This window comes from Arvicola amphibius, chromosome 15 (genome assembly GCF_903992535.2).
Source record: "Arvicola amphibius chromosome 15, mArvAmp1.2, whole genome shotgun sequence".
Taxonomy (NCBI): Eukaryota; Metazoa; Chordata; class Mammalia; order Rodentia; family Cricetidae; genus Arvicola; species Arvicola amphibius.
The window spans coordinates 35,613,294-35,637,746 of NC_052061.1; the positions used below are offsets into that span (position 1 = coordinate 35,613,294).

At 45.7% G+C, this 24,453-nt stretch overlaps 1 protein-coding gene and 1 long non-coding RNA gene across 6 annotated transcripts in view; one reads left to right on the plus strand and one right to left on the minus strand.

The window, feature by feature from the left end:
- Hydin (HYDIN axonemal central pair apparatus protein) overlaps positions 1-24,453 on the minus strand; it is a 325,609-nt gene that overhangs the window by 268,919 nt on the left and 32,237 nt on the right. The window contains exons 3-6 of the mRNA XM_038312407.1: positions 24,275-24,400; positions 16,248-16,367; positions 14,407-14,541; positions 4,260-4,459 (exon numbers count right to left, since the gene is read on the minus strand). Of these exons, the coding sequence (XP_038168335.1) occupies positions 4,260-4,459; positions 14,407-14,541; positions 16,248-16,367; positions 24,275-24,400 (581 nt within the window). The remainder of the gene's footprint in view (positions 1-4,259; positions 4,460-14,406; positions 14,542-16,247; positions 16,368-24,274; positions 24,401-24,453) is intronic.
- On the plus strand, positions 3,095-15,556 carry LOC119801782. 5 transcript variants are annotated; one of them, XR_005283288.1, is made up of 6 exons: positions 3,095-3,291; positions 4,118-7,242; positions 8,693-9,025; positions 9,123-9,259; positions 14,161-14,504; positions 14,985-15,556. It is a non-coding gene; the product is annotated as an uncharacterized LOC119801782 (long non-coding RNA). The 5 variants fall into 5 exon arrangements; XR_005283289.1 differs by having other exon boundaries at positions 4,118-7,050; positions 7,131-9,025; XR_005283290.1 differs by having other exon boundaries at positions 4,118-5,456; positions 6,955-9,025.

Sequence of the window (24,453 nt, forward strand, 5' to 3'; positions counted from 1 at the left end):
ATGACCGAATGAGCTCAAAATCTGGCTGTGCCATGACCTTGGACAAGTTATTTAAAAGCCCGTTTTCTCATCTAGAAAATTGGTCAAGATAGCACCTGCCTCATAAGGTTGCCGTGTGGGGTAAAGGGATAAGGTGTCTGGGATAATGTCTGGCCCCAGGAGTATTGCATGATACAAATGTTTATTGCTATTTTCTCGTTACCAGTTTTCCAGCAATGCTGGAGGAGGAACCTAAAGATATACTCAGGTGTTCAGTTAATTTTGAGCTTCTATTTCTGCCCCTTTTGCCTTCATTCAGCTCTGGGGAGATTGTAACATATCCACGTACATCACAACTTAGTCTCCTACCCAAACACCGTTCCTGGGCCTGGTGAGCTAAGCAATCAAGTTCAAACCCTCAGAATTCAAAGCCACACACAATCTGCTCCCACCCAGGTTGTGCATCCCAATTGCACGCATTCACATGTATCTGACCCCCTGTTCACCTGTCACACTCCCAGTCGGTTGGGGGCGGGGCAGGTGGGAGGCTTTGGTCTCTTTACCCACAAAGTCCCTGAAGTACTGCACCTGCTGTGACCAAACAGACGGCCTCCTGCATAGACAACCTGCGACTGCCAGGATCCTATCAGAAAATACACGGCCTTCCCACATGTGACACTCCTTTGTCCCTGATCAGAGCTCAGATTCCAAGTCACCGCTTACGTAGAATGCTGCCATGTGTGGAGTGCCTGTGATGCAAAACCTGTGGGTCTGCACGTGGGGTACTGCTCCTGAAACCTCCTCTCCTCTGAAGGGTTATCAGCTATTGAGAAGCACACCCATGGAAGTTAATGCTGGTGCAAGGTAAGCCAAGGGAAGAAGCAGGAAAGCTCACTCTGCCACTGAGCTGCACCCCCCGACCACAGTCAATCATGAACATCAATAAAACTTTCACCTTCTTACATCAATTTTTATAATGTCTTGGAATAGAAAAGGAGTAAACTTCCAGCAGCCAAGGAATCCTTCCTTTATGGAAGATGGTGAGTCTTCCAAGGCCCAAGGTCCTTTCCTCCCTTCTGGCTCAGTAAGACTCTGACCCTAGAGGACAGGGCCCCATTCTGACTTTGAGAACAACACAGCAATGATTTCTCTCTTTGCCTCTCCACTTTCTAATACTGCGCCTTCACTTTCCTTCCAAATGCATCTCGGTAGCACAAGCACATGCTGAAATGAACTGGATGCGATCCTATTGCAGAACCTCAGCTAATTTTCTGCAGAGAAGGTGACGCCCGTGTCACATCTCTAGGACCTGCAGGATTCCAAATTCTATAGAGAGGTAATGGATACTTTCCCCCGCGTGCTAATTGCTAGCTTTAGGTTAGACTAAACTTCTTCAGCAGTGAGAGGAGTCACCTGGGATCACTCCCGCCTCTTGGAGCTGCCCAAGCTCGCTCAATACATCAGATGCTAATTGGGCAGAGTGTGTTAGGCGCTGGTTTTTAATCACTGCTTGTAATTTGATTTTGCACTTCATTTTAGTAGAGGCCTTCAGGCCGAACTGCCTGCAAAATATCAAGTGTCAGAAAACACTCTTACAAAGAAGTGAAGAGTAGTGACCCTCGGGGTCTGAGGCAGGTTCTGTCTATTACACTGTTTAGTTTTGATATGACACCCTCATTAATATCAAATTCTTAATTATGGATGGAACGTGGTCTTCTGAAAAAGCATGAGTCTCGTCTTGGTATATTAAATAGTGGATATCATCTTAGTGCCTTTTCTCTCCATGCTCTCTCTGATATTTTATTTCCAACTTGAGCCTTTAGGTCTTTAATTTGCTTCCCAATCCTCTATCATCCACTTCCTAATATTAATCCCCCTTTAGCAGTCGACGTTATTGTGCGACCTGCTAGAGTTCTAGGTCAAAGCTGAACTAAAGTGGAATGGCAATTGTTTATGTTCTCTGTATATTTTATAGCACACCACCGCTCCTTGTATTAGTGCAGAAACCATTACACCCATTTTATAGTCCTTGGAACGTGTGTTTTTACTTTAAGTTATTGCGGAGGTTTGCAATTGTAGCTTTGTCTCTGTGGCATATTGTTGGCCAGGCATCCTCTAAACATTTACTGAGCACTTATTTACCCTAGACATTTGCTGAGCGCATGCAGATGAAACAGTAAGATACAATTCTTGATGGGCCTCAGATGTGGGAGCAAACTTTTCTTCTTATCGTCTATATAAGCGGAACTATATTATACATCAGTTAAACCATTGTTTAAATGAGAACAAAAGCAAGAGCTGTTTTTAAGAGAATTTCCCATGAGATACTATTTCACATTGTATACTGAACTAAAAGTGTTCAGACCAAGAGGCAAGGCCTTTGCCTTTATAGTCCCCAATGGCCACCAGTTCTATCTCTATGTGTCTATTCGGCATCGTGTTGACAGAAGCACCCTGTCTGGGAGACAGACCACCTGAGTGGTTTGTAGAAAGGAATCTCTGCAGAGATTCCAACTGCAGATTACAAATCCAACCACGTCCCTCTCGCTGCAGTCATGAGAAGCCTCACTTGCAAACAGAAGCCAAATGTAGCTAATGCAGAAAAGAGACCGCCGGAAGGATGCCCTGCAGTTCACTGCGCTGGCAATGTGGTTAGAAATCATCAATTTTGTGGACAGGCACAAAGGTACAGTTTCACAAAGAGTGTGGAGAGGAAAACAACAGAATTTGCAAGGTGGGGACTCAGGAGACTTGACCACACAAAAGACGGGCAAAATGAGAAACCCGCCTTCACACAGTGAGGGATGGCCAACAGCAGCTAGACTTCCCAATCCTTAGACCAGAAGCAAAAGGAAGAGGAAGTAGGGGGTTATCCGATCCCAGGGACCAGGAGGAGCTGAAACCAAGGCAAGTCAGTCTGATGGCAGCTGGGACCACAATGAAGACAGGGCTCAGCTGAGGAAGGAGAGGGAGAAGGAGCCCCCTAGCCCCTTCTTCCTGTCCTCTAGTCTTCTGGTGACCCATGGTCAGACACAGTGCAATCTGATGATGCAAGAGGCTTGGAAGGTCATTACCCAAATGGTGATGACATCCACACAGGAGAAGGGTAAACAAGTCTGTGTGTGCTAATACAGCTTCGGTGCTAACTCTGTGAGGGGACTTGCTAGGTCATTTTCTTCCTCCCACCTTCAGCTGTGAGGTGGGAACGTGGGAACAGGGTCTCTAACGCTATGATTCCCAGCTGCCCCTGGCCTCACTCAAACTCCGAATTACTGTGCTAGGAAAACGCAGTGATGTGCTCCCAGCTGAGTGGTAAGTGAACAGAAACGTCTCCGATAAGTGTCGGCAATGTTACACTGTTGACTGTGGGTCTGTCTGTTTGCTTCCTTAGCATTTACATGTATCTGATATGTAAGAAACCAATAGGTGAAAAGTGTTAAGAATTAGACAACCAATCCAAGAGGATATTCTGCCTGCATTTGTTTTTCCATATCGGGTGACTTCTCATTTACATATAAAAATATCAATATGATAAGACTCATTCCTGAAGGAAAACTATGTGTCATCTTTCCTCTGCAAACCAAGCATAGCAGCATATTTTATTTCTTTTGAACAGAAATTAGAATTACGAATATTTGGGGAGCGAGTATTCTTTCTACCACCCGGCATTAGCTATCTTTAAAAAAACAAAAAGACAGACACTTGTTATACAGTGCGTGCATTACTCCAGCAGCTTGGCTTTGCTAATTAATTTTATCCTCAGTAAAAACTCTATAAAGTGACTATAGTTCCCAATTTCTCAGATGAAAAAAACTGAGGATCACAGGTCAAGGAATATGGGCAACTCTGTGGAAGATGAAAAGCTAAGGCGTGTGTTCTCCTCACAGGCCTCCAGAAAGGTTAATAGCCTGCTGATATCCACTGTGATGTGAGATTATCAACTTATATTGTTTGAAGTCACTAAATTTATGATAACCTGGTGTATCATCAATAGCAAATGAACACAGCCAATATCCCCAATTCTTGGTCAAAAGAAATCTAGGTTTACTTATAAATTCCCATGGGTCATCCTATGTATTAAAGAAGGTGACATTTGGTAAGAAATGGATGGTAAACCTGGAATGTTCGATCCCTTTAGGATGAAGAGACAGCCTGATCGACATCAATGTGGTCTCCCAGCTTCGCAGCTGAAGCCACCCCCAAAGCTAGTCCAGCAAATTACTTGTGCCAGCCAGAGGTAGCTGTAACTGATCAAAGGCCAGAGTTGCAGGAATGCATACCTGCGAGCTTTGAGGTGGAACACGGAGTCTTTGTTGCCAATGTTTCGGACCAGCAGAATCTTCTGGGTGCTGTATTTCACAGGACAAGTGGAAAAATTCAGCTCGTCAGGGAAGTCCAGAATGGCTCGAGCACCTCTGGCTTTGACGGGCACAACAAACTTTTCTCTTTCAGTAATACAGGTCAACATGTGGGCATAATCCTGCCAGGAAAGGATATAATCATTACTTGTGGGGACCCCAACATGGTCAAGCTCACTGTAAAAGGGAAAATAGGGATTTATGGCAGGCATTGTGCAAAACAACTCAGTGTTCCTCTCCAGACTTCTCAGGACAAGTAGCGAGGTGCTTCCCCTGACAGTCTTCTTGCTGAGAGGGGGAAGGGCAGATCAAGTGTCAAAACCTACAAACCAGTAGAGAAGCTTGAAGTTCGTGTTTCTCAGATGGTTGGGAGGAGGGTGGGAATGATGACAGTCAGGGTACAGTATTCTTTAGATTAAAAGACTGCTGTTAGACCCTCGTGCCCTCCTTCTACAGGAAGTGTGCAGACTTTTGGCATTTTTAGACACTGGGGTCTAAAACTGTGTTGGGGTCCATTCGTAGTGTTGTAGAACACGGTCTTCCGTGCAGAACAGATAGTATAGTCGTGGGATCAGTAGCACCATCAAGCTGGTTGGCTGCCGATCTGCTGTTGTAGGAGGAGGAGCTGGAGAAAGACACTGAACCTCATCTGAGATTCCAGCTGCTCCTCCCAGACATCCTGTCCTAACTGCATGTGGCCTGTGGCTTGAGAGGTCACTCAGAAAAGACTAGAGTATGTAGGTTAAGTAAGATTTAACAGAAGGGAAAGCCATCATTCATGGTGGACAACATCATTCTTCAGAGTTACCTATGCTCCTGTAGGCAACCCATCTTGAAAGACCCACTGGTTTCTCGGGTTATCTTTGGTGAGATTATATATTTGTTGTTGGGATCTTAAATGGATGGGATAGACTTTGTTTATGTCTCCCCAGAGAAGGACATTCCCCAACACATCATTATTCTGGGATATGAGGGCCGCTGGCTACAGTTTGCACACACTGGTATCTAAACCCTGTTTATTCTTCTGCCTCGTGTTTAGACGGATGATGCTGACGAATGGTCGCCCCGCATCCCTACTTTCTGCAGTATGGCTTTGCACTCCTCCCTCAGGAGTGAAGGGTATGGCTTCACCTCTCACTCTGAACAATATAAAGCAGCATGCGCTTCGCTAGTTTTAAGCCGAAGCTTTCAGAAGTTTTGATACTGCGAGTTCTGCTCTTGTGACCCTGCCACTGTCATGTGACAAGTCTGGTCTAAGTTACTGCAGGATGAGAGCCTAGAGCTCGCACCTGGGGACAAACTAAACTAGCCTCAGTGATCTGCAGATCTGTGAGGGAGCTCAGCCATGGTGAGCAAAGATGGTGCCCGGTGCACAAGGTTGCCTGGTCAAGATCAGAACAGCCCTGCTGAATCATAGTGTTGTGAGCAATGCTTACTCTTTCAGCTGCTACATTTTGGAGTACATTGTTGTTACACGGCAACAGCTAACTGATACACAGCCCAATTTCGATGTCTTTTCTTATACAAAGTCATTTGACCAATTTGTACAAAATACCCAAACCCCAGGCATGTATCTTTCTCAATTTTGAGTCTAAATACAACTGGAATACCGAGTAAAAACACACTTTGTCATCTCATTAAATAGAAATATAACTCTCACCAGCACCACAACAAAGAAAAAGTTAAATGAGCCTCTGGTGATAAGCAGGTTAAGTACATGGAGAAAACATGAATGTTCCCCTCAAGAGCTGGGTGGGAGCTCAGAAGTCAGCATCAGAAGCATGTGTTATCTAACAGTTTTTACATTACGATGGTGTGTTTTAGCTGCTAGGCAGTCTTGAGCAACGGAAAGTTGTTGGAGGTCAAATGCCTTACGGCAGTCATATAGTAAATGGTGCTCAGTGTCGAAGTGGATGGCCCGAGGACATGAGGCACGAGAAGCAACCTTTCCGTCTAAGGACTACTGTGCCTTGACTTTCATCATCCCCCCCAACCTCATTTTCCAACCGTCTGAGAAACATGAACTCCAAGCTTCTCTACTGGTTTATAGGTTTTGACACTTGACCAGGCCCTCGCCTCTCAATAGAAAGGATGTCAGGAAGAACTCCTCACTATTTGTCCTGAGAAGTCTGTAGAGGAACATGCTGAGTTGTTCTGCACAATGCCTGCCAGAACCCCTATTTTTCCTTTTACAGTCGTCTGTAAAAGGAGCTTCTTGATTTTAGTCTTGTTTTTTCTTTTCAACAAGTCTCTTTGGGCTTTGGGGACAGAGTAGGGATGGGAATGTCCAGCATACAGATTGACGCAGATCAGCCGTGCTGTGGACTTCATGATGCCACAGGGCAGGGAGGAAGCTGTGGGATTCCCCGTTAGTCTAGTCATTCTGGTGAGGGTGCATGTGCCTGGCAAAGTACTGGCTAGGAACAGACGTGGTTACAATCTCTTCCCTTTACATGAGGATGAAAAAGAAAATGGGTACACGAATAATGTCTATGGACATTATTTCATAATGTATATGCAATACAATGCCGTCCACTGTGTAAATGCATTAATAAACATAAGGGCAAAATAACCAGCGTATAAACCCGTGGTTCTCTCTGTACCCTCCAACCCCCAGCCCCACACCCAGCTTCCCAGCAGGCACCTCTCTGGATGGAAATACATCGTGTCCCACACCAAACCCCCTGATTAACGCTACAGCATACAACACCAGGTAAAATCCCCTGCCAATGGGCAGGAGTGAGAGTTGAGAGCAGGAGTTGACACCCAAACCACTCTTCTTGGACCTGACAGAATCAGCCCGGGCTGCGGACTTTTTCTTAGTCCCTATGAAGACCCCACAAAGCCAGCTGAGATCCAGCTCCTGATCAGTACACCCCAACCCAGTTCCAAGACATCCTCTCAGGTTTGTTGCTGATGTCTCCATCATTTGAGTGACCTTGAACAGGCTAACACATTCTAGATCCACCCCCCCTCCCCGCTTTATTTTCTTGGTGCTTTTGAGAACCTACCTACATTCAAGAGATATCCTGAGTGCAGCTACTTCCTGCCACCCTGATCCTAGCACGGCAGTTTCTCCTGGGCTATTGAGACCCTCCTCATTCAAAGTCCATTTCCATCCAGTTAAGGTGGAAGTGAGCTCAGGCCGTGCCTCTGCTCAAAGTCATCCTGGTTGAGGACTCCATAGTGAGGCCTCTGTCTTCTCCCCAGCCACATCTCCTGTCCTGCTCGCTCTTCCATGCAGCTACCATCTCCCAGAGCCGCTCCGAGCCTTCACACTCGATACTTGCTCCTCACACCTCGCTGTCCTCAGGTTACTCCAGGTGCTTCTGCCTTCATTTCTCTCACAGAGACCTCATTGTCTACTCCATCTACGCTTAGCCCTTCCACGTCACTGACTTCTAGGCATCCCACACTACACCACAGTCCAGGCTTATCCAACATCTGATGAACGTTTGAAATCAGTGATGCAACACTAGATAGTAGTGAATGAAAAATAAGTAAATAAAATGATCAAAGGACAGGATACTGGGGAGGGGCCAGGAAGGACCTCTACAAAGAGAAAGCATGCTAGCCAGAGTGGCCAGAGTGAGGAATGAAGAAGCTATATGGCTGGATGACTTTCTGGGGAAGTATGACTCAGAGCTTGTGGCCAGAGGAAAACACGGCAGGAGGGATAGAGAACCCAGGAGAGGCAGGGGCGGTCAGGGTGGTCACAGAGCATCTTTTAAACCAGCGGCAGGACCTGAGGATGGCAGGAAGCATTAACAGTGTGGACAGCTGATCCCCCACCCAACCCAATTTATAGCTTAGGGAAAGCACTGGTAACCACACGGGCAGTGGTAGAGAAAGACAGGCCAGCTAGGAGGTCACCCCAGTAGTCCCAGGCAAGAGATGATACTGATCTAAACGTTAGCTAATGTGCTCGCTTCGCCAAATGTCTGCCAAGGAGGAAGTTCTCAATGAGTATGGCCTGTCACCATTAATCTCACATGTTAAAAACAGTGCTGGGTGGAAGCCATTCAGCGAACGGTCTGCATGTGTTTCCTTGTGTTGTTGAGGTGATGATAAGGGCACTCACTGAAAATGATACCAGGATGAGGACAAGGTAAGTCAGGGCACAGTGAGGGCTTTGAGAAAATGGAGTATCATCAAGAGCTGCCGTAGTTTGAATGAAAACGTCTCCCACAGTCTCAGGCATGTGGACACTTGGTCCCAAAGTTGGCAGTGGTATCGGAGATGCTTAGATGGTGTGGCTTTGCTGGAAGAAGTATGTCACTGAGGGTGGGACTGGAGGTGTCACATCCTCACCCTATTCTTAGTTTGCTTTCTCTGTATTGTGTTTGCCATCTAAGATGCGAGCTCCCAGCTTTCTACCCCAGTGGCCAGGCTCGTCTGCTGCCATGCCTCCCTGATATGATTGTGATGGGCTCTCACCCCTCTGGACCAATACTCCCAAATAAACCTTCATGCTGTAAGTGCCCTTCATGGTATTTTATCATGATAGAAAAGTGACTAATACCACAGAAATGCTGTGTGGTAAGGGGCTGGTTAGTCTTCAAGAACCAAGCAAGCTTCCTGGTGGAAATGACCTTTGATGGAGATCTGGACCACAAAATGAGCTATCCAGAAGAGAGCCAGGGACAGAGTGTTCCTGGCAAGGGGGACCATGAACATAAAGTCTTCAGGTAGGTGTATGCAATAAAAATTAATGAACAGTACTCTCAAAATGTATTAAAGTTAATTTGTTGGGCTCTTCGCCTTGCAATTGATTTTGCTTTTCAGATGGCAATGCCAAGCTTGGGAATGATGACATCCGGACATAAGGAAGTACAAATTATAGTGAAATATCTGGTCTTAGGAAGCCCCATAAAATTTAATCACACAACTGTTTAGTCAGATGACAGCAGCATCTTAAAGAGGTAAGTACTCTTTCATTTTTCTTTAGGTGCTCAAACCTGGCGAGCAAAGTTTTTGTTGGGAGCCATAAACTGGAAAGCAGTCGGAAGAGTATTAATTAAGGCATTGAGGGGCTGCTGCAGAGATAGGCTCAGAGGCAATCCTGGGTGTTTTGTTTTAGTTCTTGATGTGTCTTATGTCTTGCTGTATAAGGGGTTTAAGGCAGCGAGAGATAGCTGAGGAGGCTGACTGACATGGTACCAAGGACGGTTTAGAATCTTCTCAAATTCCCAAGTGAGGGTTAGACACCGAGTCACAATTTTTTTCTCTTAACTGATTCCCACACCCAGAAAAGAACATGAAGACAATTTAAAACAGTGCCTTTAAAGCACACTCCAATCTCCAAGGTTAGGAATATAATATAATAATATAATATAATAATATCTAACGCAGATTATGTAACAGGCCAGTAGATACTGCTTTATTGGTTTGGGATGAACTCAGATATGATGACTCAGGAGCCTAAGCTATTGCTCCAGCTGATGGAATTCCTTCCTGCGATGCAGCGCTATCAGATCACCCTTCAAAGGCAGGGTATTTGTACACACTCTCTCCCTTCTACCATGAGACTTTGCCACTAATCACCCCGCTGAAAGGCTGCCCCAGTAACAGTGCTCTCCAGACAGCCTTCCTTCTGAACTCCCTTTTTAAGCCTGAAAACCACAGAAAACACTAGCAGAGAAGAACTGATTTTCTGGGAGTAAAAAGAATTGAATCCTGATTTTTACATTAGTTCCTTGATAGAAAGCAAACAGGCATAGATATCTTTGGAGACTTGGCAGAGGGAAATGGTGCCTTCTACTCCAACAAATGACTGCATGTTAAAGTCAATGATGGAGGAGGGTCATCTGTCTATGTGTTACTTTCATTGGTTAATAAAGAAACTGCCTTGGCCCTTTAATAGGACCAAAAATTAGGTAGGCAGAGTAGACAGAACAGAATTGTGGGAGAAAGAAAGCAGAGTCAGGCATACGCCTCAGGCAGTCGCCATGCCTCTCCTCTCTGAGAGAGATGCAGGTTAAGATCTCTCCTGATAAGCCACCCCTCATGGTGCTACACAAATTACTAAATATGGGTTAAATCAAGATATGAGAATTAGCCAATAAGAGGCTGAAACTAATGGGCCAGGCAGTGTTTAAATGAATACAATTTGTGTGTTGTTATTTCGGGGTATAAGCTAGCTAGCCAGTGGCCAGGAGCTGGGTGGTGGGACGCAGCCCGCAGCTCCTTCTACAAGTCAAGGCCAAAGAGGCTAAAGCCTTACCTCCCCTTCTGCCTTCTCTCCACCCTGAAGTGTGTTGGGGGAAAGGGCAACAGAGTGAAAGCAGGTGTGGCCAGGAGTTAGTGAAGTCCTCTTGGCACCCAGATAACCTTTGGAATCCTTCACCAGTGACAAGCATTTGCTAGATAGTAGCTTCTCAATCTAGATTCACCCTCAGAAGAAATTCCTTAGGAGCTAGAATTTGGTGTTTCCAAACTGGAAACTGGAATTCTTTTGGAAATCCTAGGGAGTTTAAAAAGGGACTGACCAGATATCTTAGGTTTGGCCTGTGCCACTGGTAGCACCTCCTGTGGTTGAGCTAAGATCTCAGCGTCCTGGGGATAGCTATATCCCATCTGTTAAAAGAATCATTTCTGACCTTGGATATAGAAAAAGAGCCAGGATTTAGGAATTTATTTTAACTATTGGTTGTTTAAATAGATAATGGGAATTTACTTAGAATTCACGTGAATTATATCACCCACGAGGACAAGTGATTTTCCTTAAGTGCAAAGAAGCTTGATCTAGTACCCGTAACCCTGCCAGTCCACCCGTGCTTGCTTCCACATCCACGCGCTCTCTGCCTTCACCATGTTTCTAGGATCAGCCTCTCTCTCCTACATATCAGACAGCAACCCTTCTGTCACCCCAGGCCCACCCCAAATCTCTGGATTTCCCTCTTTACTGAACAGACACACTTACAATAGACCAGCTTACACTCACATGTCAATGTTCTATTCCAGTGTGTCTAGCACTATGCCGGGCTGTGGGGTTACAGGAAGGGCCTAGACAGAACTAGGGAGAGCTAAATCTAGACAAAAAGAAAATAAAATTCCTAACGACGGAAATTACCGATTAGGAGAACATGCCTGCTGCCTAAAATTCCAGCACTGAACTGGCAGAGGCAGGGGAGTCAGTAGGTCGAAGGGATTCTCAGCTGAACAGTGAGTTCAAGGCTTGTCTAGGTGCCTCGGGATCCCATCTCATACTCCACCCTTGAAGATGTTATGGTATCTACACTTTAATTCAAAGTGCTGGCAATTAGAATTTATGATTATTATATATCTAGGGCACATAAAATATGCTAATGTTTTGTCCTTTTTGAGACATGTATTAAATTTTATAGGAAAGCCATTTTTGACAGCTAATTGACCATTTCCCCTAAAAACATATGCAGAGAAAACAGAATAGTGTAACAAATGCCACTATACTCATCACCTAGATTTAACCATAAATGATGTGCCTTCATTCTGATTTCACCTAAACATGATTCTTAAAGCTCCATCCTTCATTCCCTCCTCTGAATACTGCTACATTCTCACACTGCAGAACTATACAAACACGCTTTCTCGAGCCTAAGTCAGTATTCTGTGCTGCCTCCTAACCAGAGCTTAATATTTTCCCAGCTCAATTTAATAATAAACATAATTTAAGAGGTCAGGAAAATAAATGACAGGCTCCAGAATTCCCTGGTGCTATTTGACTAAAACACTGACTATTACGCTTCCATGGAATATGCTGCATACAATGGCATTAGTAGACTAATAACACAGCCAGTGTTTTTTTAAGTCTGTGTGGGAGGAGACAGGGAAAGTCAAAATGAATCGGCTGCACCTGTTATCTGGGCAGTTGGCATTCTTGGCAACCGCCATGCCCAAGAAGCCAATCAAAAGATGGCAGGCGAGAATGCAAATGGCTTATCATCTTCAATGTGCTGATATACACGGGTGCTGATGATCCAACTGAAAGGGGGTGAGCTTATTAAATGTGGCATGCTGCAATTTACATATCTCACCGCCTGTCTCCCCCCAGCCCCCACACACCCCAGATGTGAGGGGTGTGAATGAGAATGGCGAGGGAACGGGTCAGCAGGGGACACAGAGGCAGTGTATGGTGCTCAACTCTTTGACTATCAATTCGGCCAAACTCCACAAACGCCACCCAAGAAACAAACAGCAGTATGACCAGTGACGAGGCAGGAAAGAGTCACAGGAGACTGCCTCCCTGCCCTTCAGGAGAGTAGTGACAGCCACATTAGCAGTGAGACCTGGTGATGACAACAGCAGGTGGTGAGTGTTAGTGGCAGAGAGTGGCTCAGAGCTATCTTGTCTGGCTCATCTATTGATTTCCACTATAATGGCACCATACAGATAAGCATGCCCACTATTAACATTACCCATAGCCCACCTCTTTATCCGAGGGCTCTGTTTTTGAGAATTTCATACTTGTACACAATGAAATATTATCATATATACTCCTTATTTCCCCATCCAAGTCTCTTTCAATATGTGCCCTCCCAACTTCATATATAGAATAACTCATTAAGTTCAGTTGATGCTGCCCATATGCGCACAGGCATGGGGACAGCCTCTGGAGCATGGGGGCCTCATCAGTGGCCACATCCTCAGGAAAGAATGATTGTTCCTCTCCCAGCACCTGTCCACTGCCAGTGGCGCCTCAGAAGGGGTGGTGCATTGGGAAATCATCTCCCCCACCTGTGCTAACATTGGAGCCTTTTGTTCAAGCCCATTTAGCAATTGGTTCTGTTCTAGTCCCTTCACACTGTCGTGAGATCCCTTCTGCCACCTCCTGAGTACCCAGATGGGCTCAAGAAGGAGAAAACCCAACCAACAATTGTGCCTGCGACTCCTGCGACCTAGCTCCTTCCCTCCAAGGAAGAGCTGGGGTTCCCATGATCTAGGAAAACCTGGGGGTGGTGCTGACGGGAAACAACCTTAGCTTTTGGCTGTTTGCGTGCAGACAGGGTTCAGCTGACCAGGCAGGGCTTTGCTGTTAGCTGTTTCTTTCTGGCTGTGGTTGAGGGAGATTTTATGGGAAGTCAGTCCTTTATGAAGAACCAATTATCTAGTAGACAGTGGGGATCAGGAGACTCCATCTCAGTCTGGAGCCCTGAATATATTTTTGCTCAAATTGAGGTTGACTGCGATCAATATTTGAATTCAGGTCTCTTTCACAAGTTAGGTGAGAATCCTGGGAGGGAGACACATAACCTACTAGTGTCCTAAACATCTAGTCCTACTGTTTATCCTTTCTCTCAGCTCACTGCATCCAGACAGCACCTCCTCTTTATTGGTGGCTCTCTGTATACAGTATAAACCTGCTGGGTCCAGGCTAACAGGGAGTGTCTGGCAGTGCCAGGCTTCTTCTCAGACTAGTGACTTAGGGCTTATGGGAACCCTCGTCACCTGACAATTCTTGGCTCCTCCTGCTACCTCCCTTTCTCCCCTCACCACCACCAAATCTAAAAGCAACAATCTCTTGAGCACAAGCTCTGCTGCCATGTTTGCACACAGCTTGTCCTGGGGGGTCAGGGGTGGCAGGGGGGTTGGTCTTCAGCATGATGGTGTTGGGAGGTGGTATCCCTTTAAGAAGTGCAGACTGGGGGGAGCTCAGTGCTGGTCCTTCTGCAAGTTCTAGTTTCCTTTAACCCCATGCTATCTCCCCTTTGCAGAGGACACTATCCCCCATGAGGTGACTCAGCTAAGGTAGTGGGTGGGCTTGCCGCAGTTAGAGCTGTTGGCAGTATCAGCCTTTAAGACGGGGGGAGGTAGATAAATCCCTTCTTCTCATGCCTTCCCTCAGGTATCCATAACAATAATAAAACCACTGACAAAAACCCAGACAACTACCATCAACAACAAAATACCATCACCAGTTCTACTACCAAAATATCAAGACCCACCAAATAAATGTGACCCTCACCACCACCACCACCACAGCCCACTCCTAATACCACCAACACTGCCACGAACACTAGGCAGTCCTGTGAGTTGAACTACGAAGTGCTTGGCATACATACTCTTTTTCTTTGGCCAGTGTTGTCATTACCTTGTTCTCCTCTGGAGTGAAGAGGATTCGGAATATAGACGGCACTCCCGGAGCCACCTTGTGACCGATGTCTTTGGGGCTGATGATTTTAAAGTAGGGTGAGCTTTCTTCAACAACTTTTACCATCCTTGGGATCTGCAGGGGAGACACACGACGGTCACACCAGGCGTGAGAGGAAGGCAGGCGAAAAGCACAAGCGTCAGAGTGGAGCACAGTGAGGCTTCCGGCCACTCCTTGCTATGCGTGGCCTTCATCAGGATTTCAATGGCTTCAGCTGGAAAGGGAAATGGTGCAATCTACCTTCATCCTAAGGGCTCTGGCAGTCAGTCTTCAAGACTTTAAGCCCAACACTCAGGAGGAGGTATCAACATCAGCATCAGCAGATGCCTCAAAAGTAGCCTGGTCTAAACAGTGAGACCCTGGGGAGAGTCAGGGGGAGAGAGACAGATACAGAGACACAGAGACAGAAACAGACAGACATATACACAGAGACAGACATACTGACAGACATGTGGGGGTGGGAGAGCACATTTTAGACAGGAAAAGGGCAACACATGTGCTGTGTTCTCTTTATCCAGAGCATCATGGTGACCAGGGAGAAGATGGCTCAGGTCTCAAGAGTACATGCTCAGACACCAGCTCCCATGTTGAGTGCTTCATAATTGACCGTAACTCCAGAATCAGGGGCATCCGACACCTCTGGTCTCCATGGTCTTCCTGTATGTCAGGAAGGAGAGAAGAGAGCTTGTATCTGCCTCTCAGCGCGCAGCCTGGTGTAACTCATGTGAGAACATACCTGCCGAGCCTGGAGAAAGTCATCCGCTTGTCGATAATTGGAAGTTACCTGTTTGAGGACTTTCCATGGGGCCAATGCTTTGGCTGAATCTCACGCAAGAGGTGTTGGGTTATCCATGAACACTGTGCCATTTGGAAGATGAAATTTATATATTCCCCTTACCCCGACTTCCTCATATAGACCTATTGATAGTCACTTCTTGTTTAGGGTTGGGAGGAATTACAAGAGACCTAGAGACTGGGCCCACTCCATCCTTACTAGCCTAATAATACCTAACAAGTATAAAACAGTCGTAAGAGGGGAGAAGAGAATTCTACATGGGAAAATGAACCTGTTGGCAGCCCCGTGTCCACAGAACGTGACTTTTCTTGAGGCCTGGGGACACGGCCCTCGGTGCCTTCCATTCTCATTGCTCTGCTTCCCCTTAGCTTCCGTTGTGAGCTTCTCCTGCTGACAGCAGTGCAGCCAGAAACAAACAAGCAAAGCCAAACTCTAAACGTACCGTTGTCTCCAGCGTCTGGCTTTGCTGGCACTAATCACCCTATTGATCTCTGAAAGACATCTCTGAGCCCTTTTAGTGAGCTGCTAGGTGGACACACCTCCACGTCCTCCCACTTGTTTTGGGCTCCTGCACGGACTTAGTTTCTCATTGTTCTTGTAGCTCACCTCTTTTCCTGGACTCCTATTTGTCTTTCCCTTGGAGTTTAGTATTGCTGAGGTGCCCCCCCTTCACACACCATCTGTTTATTTTTGCACTTAACTGTACTCAAAGCTTCCCCATAATCCCTCTTCCATTACTGTCAGGTGTCAAGGAAATCCTCCAGCATTGAATTCTTTGAAACAAACCCTAGTTTTATCTCTAAAGAAAAAAAGATATTAGGCTAGAGAAGAAGCCCTCCGTTTAATTATAAAGGAGCATGGCATGGACGTCGGGATAAGTCCTCTGCAGACAAAGTCTGGAGAATGTGTCATAATACGGAAAAGACCACAGGAGGGAAGAAAACCACAAGTTATAGAGTTCACCTACGCCAGCAAACATACTCACTTTGTCATTGTTTCTTAAAACCAATGGAACTTCATAGACTTCACAGGGAGAATAGTTCTGGAATATGATTTCTGATGGAAAGGGCTGAAATAGGGCCTGGTCCAAATCAACTCCAGAATACTGCAATTGAAAGAGAAAATTACTCATACTGTGAACAATGGTCAAGATGACTGGGGGAAGTAATGCAAAGATCTAAGTATTTAAAATAAAGAACATGGGGGTTCATTCTAAAGGGGAAACTACCATAACAATAGTTAAAACGAGTGAGCTTGTTTTCATTAACTTCACTACGGAAGAAGATAGAAAATTTGGGAGCTGGCTCAGTTGAGTATAGAGCTTCCAGCACAAGCATGGAATATAAGTTCTGTTCTCCAGAACCCACATAAGAAGTCAGGCATGGTAGTGCATGACTGTAATCCCAAGACTGGGGAGGCAAAGGAAGGTGAATCTCTGGGGCACACTGGTCATGCAGCATAGCCTAGTCAGTTCCAGATCTCGATAAGAGAGCCTCAGAAAATAAGGTGGATGCTGACCCAGCTAGCCTGTGAGAATAACCCAAGAGCTCGATCAGCAAATACCTGCCTGCCACATGGCTAACAGTTGCTGGCTGCGCTCCAGGAGGAAGAGAATGGATGGGCACAGAGAGCACAGGGGATAAAGACAGTTGGGTTACGTCCACCCCCATACATTATACTGAGGGGCTGAGATATGTGCATGACCTCTTGAACCTGCAGCAAGGCTAGAGAGACAGAGACTAGTCTTCCAAAGCTTGTCTAGGAAGGGTAGGACTCTGACAGCCTTTACTCTCGCTGAGCTGTAGCTAGATGCGCCACGGAATAAGGATGAACTAGGGTCCCTAAGTCCTTCAGTGCCGGTGCTCAGGGAGGTTTGGCACCAGCGACCAAGTCTCCTTGGAAGCAAGAGTGAGTCACCACAGGATTTGGATAATTTATGCAATCTTCCAATTGTGAAATTTTATAGCTCATAACCAAGAATGCTCTTTAAAATGCAAAAACCTGCAGATTGTAATTATATAAACCAGCCATAAATATGAGAAAACAGTATGTCAGCACAAAAAGCCAGCACAAACAAGAGGTGGCAGAAAACAGCAGTGTGACCCACTCTCTGAAACACAAGGCTCAGAATTTAGCAGAGGTAGAAATAGTAAGAAAGTAAATGCAGGATGTGTACTACACACGATCATGGGAAGCAGGGATTCAGGGTGTGTGTAGGTGTTTAATAGCAGGTTAGCCACGGCTGAAGTGGTGTTGGTACGGAGGAAGGTTAGAAGAGCATTCAGAAGAAGGCAGACTGAGACGAGAGAAAAGTCAGAGCTGATATGGGAGGGGATACGTGAAAAGGGTTAGAATGTGTGCAGCATTTGGAGGCTGGGAATGCGCAAGTGGGGAAGAGGCGTTAATGCTAGAACAATGGCATAGAGGGTTTTATAGTTGATGATAATGCCAATACAAACATGCTGGAGGCATTATGAACTCCGGTAGGGTTAAAAAGACATCCACACCTAGGTAGTAATTATAAACCATTGAAAACAGAGGCAAAAATGTGCAAGAGATGCTAACAGGAAGAAGGGAGTATTTTTTTTATTCAAGAAACAAAAAAGTAGCCGGGCGGTGGTGGCGCACGCCTTTAATCCCAGCACTTGGGAGGCAGAGGCAGGCGGATCTCTGTGAGTTCGAGACCAGCCTGGTCTACAAGAGCTAGCTCCAGGACAGGCTCTAAAGCTACAGAGAAACCCTGTCACCCTGTCTCGAAAAACCAAAAAAAAAAAAAAAAAAAAGAAAAGAAAAGAAAGAAACAAAAAAGTGTTGGCTGTTCAATGTTATTAACAAGGGTAAAAAGTGTGAAAATAATGTCATTTAAACCCTGGGGAAACAAGTCCAAACCAGCCAACCAACCGACCGACCAAACAAACAGAACCTGCAGAAATAATGTTCTCTACTCCCCCCCCCCACCCAAAAAAAAACCTCCCTTCAACAAAGAAGTTCAAACAGAAACATTTTGGAGAAGATAAAAATTATAATTTTAACAATGTCCAAAGGAAAACACTGGAGGATATTCTCATAGAGGGTCTTCAGATACAGGGGAAGGAGAGAAGAATGGTAAAGGCGTAAGTGTCCAGTCTATCTAAACGACTGGGCCATACAGACAACATCAGTGAGAACTTGCTTGTCCATGACATGTGTGCACTAGCTGGACACTCACATCAGGCCTGGGATGGGCACATCCCTACTACTGCTGTGAGTTTCACTGCGTACTTGCTTTTTATCAGAGCAATGAGCAACATCATGATATGAGGGGAACCAGTCAGAAATGAAAGAGTGCATCTTGTCACGTTCCCCTCACATAGAGGAAAATTTAACCTACAAAGCAAAGGGTAAGTTAGTAATCTTTTGAAGGAAGAGGTAAGGGTCAGAAAATTGACATAAGTAATCTTTCAGGGAGCCAGTGGTTATATTGAACATGCTTACACTCATAAATACATACATAAATACATAGATACATACATGAATACACGGATGCAACACACAAGTTTTTATTTTAAAGAAGAAGGCTATTCTCCTTCCAAAAATTATGCATAAGCTGACACATCCTTCATAACACTTCACTGAGAATCACAGAGACGCTTTCCAATCAGGAGTATCACTCAGTGCTAAAAGACAAGACAGCAAGTCCAAGAAGATTCTCTTCCATCAAAGATGGGTAGCAGAAACAGTCCTAACAATAAACTGAGCCAATATATTTACACATATACATTTATGTCATGCTTCTTCCACAGCAAGTACTTTACCCACTGAGCCATCTCCTCAGCTCTCAAATAAAGAATGTGTATCAGAAATTTATTGCCAATAAGCAATGCAAATTCAATGCTTGCTTGCTTTTGTGGTGCTGGGGACTGAATACTGGTCTAGAGCAGGTGAGGTTAGCGCTCTACTATTGAGCTATATCCTCAGTCACACAAGGCAACGACGATCTTAACCACACCATTTCACCATTTAAAGCATATACTGGAGAAACAATAAAGGAGCATAAAACAAAGATTCAAGGATACAAAGAAGACAAAATTTGCCTTCCAAATAAACGCCGGGTTTCCAACACATGCCAAACTCCTTTCCACACACTGAACACACAGTACTAGACAGAGCCGCCAACAGACCTGTCCTTGCGAGGCTGATGGACTCCCTTCCCAGGTTTATGTTTCTCTTCCTTCCCACTAGAATGCCTTTTTCTAAGCCTTTGTATGACTTGCTTCAGACATCTGTCTAGCTCAGAGAGGATTTCCCACCGCTTCCTCCTTAGCAGGGCAACCAATCTTCCCTTTCTCTCATGAGAAATACTTCTGCATGTAAAGAGGGGTAAGAAGGAAGGACAGTTGGGAGTCAATAAGGCCTTGAAGAAAGAAGGGAGGATGATGTCAAGTCTTAGGATCCAGGGGTCAAGTTTAGATCGTATGAGAGTAATAGAAGTCAAAGGTAGATTTAAATGTGGGAGTAACACGATCCCATTTACATTTTAATTACATGTGTATTTAGTGTGCGTGTGCATGCGTGCACATACACACACATATACCTGCAAAAATATGCTTACTGTGATGTGTACCTGGAGACCAGAGGACAACTTGTGGGAGTTGGTTCTCTCTCTCTGCCAGGCAGTACCAGGTCATCAAGCTTGCCAGTGAGCTTTTTACCCACTCGTCAAGACCTCATTTACAGTCCAGAGCTTCCTTCATGTTGTTCTGTGGACTACTGGCAGTGGAGACACAGAATCAGAGGCTAGAGGGCTGGGGTATTGGCTCAGTGGTTCGAGCTCTTGCTACACACCAGTCAGACACGGTAGCCACCTCTAACCCCAGCACTCAGAAGGCAGTGACCCCAGGAGTGGGCTGGCTATCTAGACTAGCTACATCTGTGAACTCTGGGTTCAAGTGAGAAACTTTGCCTTAATGAATAAGGTGGAGAGTGCAGAGCCCCATGTCAGTCTCTACATGCACACACACACACACACACACACACACATGTGCACACTCCCCTCCACACACACACATGTGCACGCTCCCCTCCACACACACACACATGTGCACACTCCCCTCCACACACACACACACATGTGCACACTCCCCTCCACACACACACACACACACACACATGTGCACACTCCCCTCCACACACACACACATGTGCACACACCCCCCCACACACACACACACATGTGCACACTCCCCTCCACACACATGTGCACACTCCCCTCCACACACACACACATGTGCACGCTCCCCTCCACACACACACACATGTGCACACTCCCCTCCACACACAACACACACATGTGCACACTCCCCTCCACACACACACACATGTGCACACTCCCCTCCACACACAACACACACACACACATGTGCACACTCCCCTCCACACACACACATGTGCACACTCCCCTCCACACACAACACACACATGTGCACACTCCCCTCCACACACACACACACGTGCACATTCCCCTCCACACACACACATGCAAGCCCAGACATGCACATACACACTACCCATACACAAAAAAAGGGAGGGAGGGAGGAAGGGAGGGAGGGAGGGAAGGAGTGAGGGAGGGAGGGAAGGAGGGAGGGAGGGAGGGAGGGAGGGAGGGAGGGCGGGAGGGAAGGAGGAGCTGTTTCCATGGCAGCTATTTGGACAGTCCGCATGCTGGTGACTGGACTGATGGTTGAGGAGATGATGAAAATGGTTTGATTGAAGATATATTTGTGAAAGTCAAGGAGTTTAAAGCACTTTCTGCTTGATTTTGAGAGAGAGAGAGAGAGAGAGAGAGAGAGGAGTTAACTCTGAAGTTCACCCTGGAAAACAAGATAAATGAGATTACTATCTGCAGAAGACAAGAGGCAAAAGAAACAGAGGCTTTGAGAGACAGAACACAAACCTGCATTTTGATCTCCAACATATCAAGTTTGAGCTGTCAACTGTACACAGAGCTGAATATATGATCCAGAGTCCAGGAGACTGACATGTAGCATGAGATATAACCGTGAAGGTCTGCATCAAACGTGGGCTGAGGATGCAGCTCATTGGAAACAGTTGCCTAGCAGACAGGAGGCATCCCATGCACCTCCCTGGTACCACTAATATTAACTACATAAATTACAGAAGAGATAAGAGGAGCCAAGATGTCATTCTCCTTGAAAAGGTCACCCAAGGCACAGCTTCTTCACCTGTGGGCCATGCCCTCATATGGGGTCACATAACTGGGCATAAAGGGTCATGAAAACCTTGTGAACAGCGAGAAGTTTCTGAATGCATGACTCCAAATTAGTTCAAAGTCAAGGGCATAGTGAACCTTAGGTGTCTCTGGCAGCCACGGCCTGTGCTGCACCTCAGGACTTTACTGCAGTCTCAGCGCTAAGCAGCATGCATACCGATGAGATGGACGCGCATGCGTCACACTATGGTCGCTATTGCACCACGCACGTCGGCGAGGGCTGCCTGAAACACTGCAGCTCAAAGTCAAGACTATTCCGTGTTAGGAACTGCAGCGCCTTTACTGGGTATACAGCGCTTTCTGTTCCTATAGACATGGTTGCTTACAGAACAGAAAGACCTTCCATATTTTCCTGCAGTCACCCCTCAGCCAGGAAGTATCAAATCAGTACATGTCTGGACTGGACTGCATGATTTTAAAACCTCTTGCTTCCATTTCTGATGAGTTTCATTTTTAAAAAATAGTTAACCGAATTTTGGTTGGAGTTCAGATAGAGTTTCTAAGTGTTCCTGAACGGCCCTGAACAGGCGTCTGCCATCTTGTGCTTCCTAGTTGTGAAGGGCAGTGGTCTCAGCACTGAGGACGAAGACACCAAAAGATCAACCAGCTCTGGAAAACGCTGGCATTCCTCTCCATCCTGCGGTGCCATTTAAACAAGATTAGTTCTTAGTGAAAAATAAACAAGCACATCCATCTCATTAGTTTCATATATAATAGATAATTAAACTGGGGGCCAGCAAGATGGCTTAGTGGGTAAAGGCACTTGCAGCCAAGGCTGAGGACCTGAGTCTGATTCCTGGGACCCACGTGGTCAGCAGAGAGCTGAGTCCCACCAGGTGTCCTCTGACCTCCACACACATGCCATAGTATTAGCATGCATATGTACATACACCGTAAGTAAACAAAATGCAATAAAAATCACAGTAAATGATAAAATGGGAAAGATCCATTTCTTATAATTTATTATCAGATGTTTGTTTTGTATACCTATCTTTTCTGAAAGTTTATTTTTAATTATTTTGTAAGTGCAAAGGGTGTGTGTGTGTGTGTGTGTGTGTGTGTGTGTGTGTGTGTGTGTGTTCAGTGCATATTCGCTGCACGTGGCACATGTGGAGAAGTCAGAAGAAATTCTGGGGTGTCAGTTCTTGTCTCCCACCTTGTTCCAGACAGACAGGGTCTCATGGTTGCTGCTGCACACACCAGGCTGGCTGGCCCCAAGCTCCTGGGATCTTCCCATCTCTCCTCCTAGCTCGTAGTAAGAGCACTGGGGATACAGACATGTGCTGCCATGTCTGCGTGTGCATGGGTTCTGGTGATTAGAACTGAGGTCCTCACGTTTGCTCAGCCAGCATGCTACCGCGGAGCCATTTTCCCAGGCCTGTCTTACACACCTATCTTCTATATAACCATTGTCACTTAATACCTTCTCAGACAAAAAGGGGTTATATGTCAAAAAAAACAATGTTTAGGAGACCCTGATCTAGGATTGAATTTAGGAGAGAAAGCAGAGTTTCAAGAAAAGAAGAAAGATTCCACAAATCAGTACATTAGGGTCACTCGGACCCTAATGGATCACAAGATTCAGAAAAGAGACAAGGCTTCGGTTGACTAGAGATGACCAGCGTCTGCTGGGCTGCACTTAAGAGAGACAGACACATAACGCAAAGGAAGGGACAGAGAGGACAGCCTGCTCAGTGTCATGTCAATAAAACAGATGAACACAAAGTTAAAAGTGGGTTAGAGCAGAGAAGTCAGAGCAGCAGGGCAGACAAGGAAGGCCCAACACATTCATAATTGATGTTCCTAAAGGGAAAGAACTCAGAAGAACATGAAAAACGGTTCAGATTTTAAGAAATAAACCTCCTGCCGATAAAACAAGAACACAGTGACATAGGAAAAACTCAGCCATATCTAAGAAAACACTGAGCATGAATGAAGAGTTCACAGTCTGAGCATGCAGACCGGACTGTTAGCATGTCTGCAGGGGGGAGGAGATGAGCCGACGCTCCAACTTCTGTGTGCATCATTTAATGCCAGACCATCATGAAGGAAAATATTTGTGGGGTTATAAGTATTCGCTCCTAAAGCCAAGAACATGTAGTTGCCCCTAGAATACAGCAATGTGGAACATTGCTACTTTTTTAGGCTAAAAGTTTCTTGGAAATGGGCCAAAGCCAGCTAGCAAATGCCTGAGTTCCCCCCTCCCTCTTCACTCGTGGGTAGTTCAGGAAGGAAGGACAGCATGGGACACCAAGGAGAGAGCTTAATTGGGCTTGGCTGATATAATTCTTAGAATTACTCTCACCCTGTAAACAACTGTGTCAAGTACTAATCAGAAGTAACTAAATAGGGAGGAGAATTAGTCAAAAGTGACTTTACGTAAGGTTTGCTCTTATTAACTGAAGTAACTTCACCAGGTCACAGAGATCAACACATATGGAAGGAGTGGCAAAGCCACCTCCCTAAGGGATTGGCTAGCCTAGAAACACTGCTTTCTATTTAGTATCTATTATTGTGAAGATTTATGTGGTCTATGCTCAGCTTGATGTGCTTTTCAAAAAGATTGTATTTTGATTTTTAATTACGTGTTGTGGTGTTATACACGTGGGTGCAGTGCCCGTAGAGGCCAGAAGAGGGCATTAGATCTCCTGGAGCCGACAGTTACAGGCAGTGAGAACTGTCTGATGGGGAACCGAACCTGGTCCTCTGTAATCACAGAGCCATCTCTCCAGCCTTTGGTGTACCTTTTGATGTGTTGTTTCTCCCATGTCCAAGAGTTCGGTGATCTGTGGCCGACATATAATTCGTGTGCTTGCCAATTTCTGCTCCGTGGTGAGGGACATCTCCTTCAGGAATTCTGAGGGTGTCAGCTAGAATTCAACAAGAGCCAGTTGCAGCATGGTTAGTCCAAGGAAGGATTCTC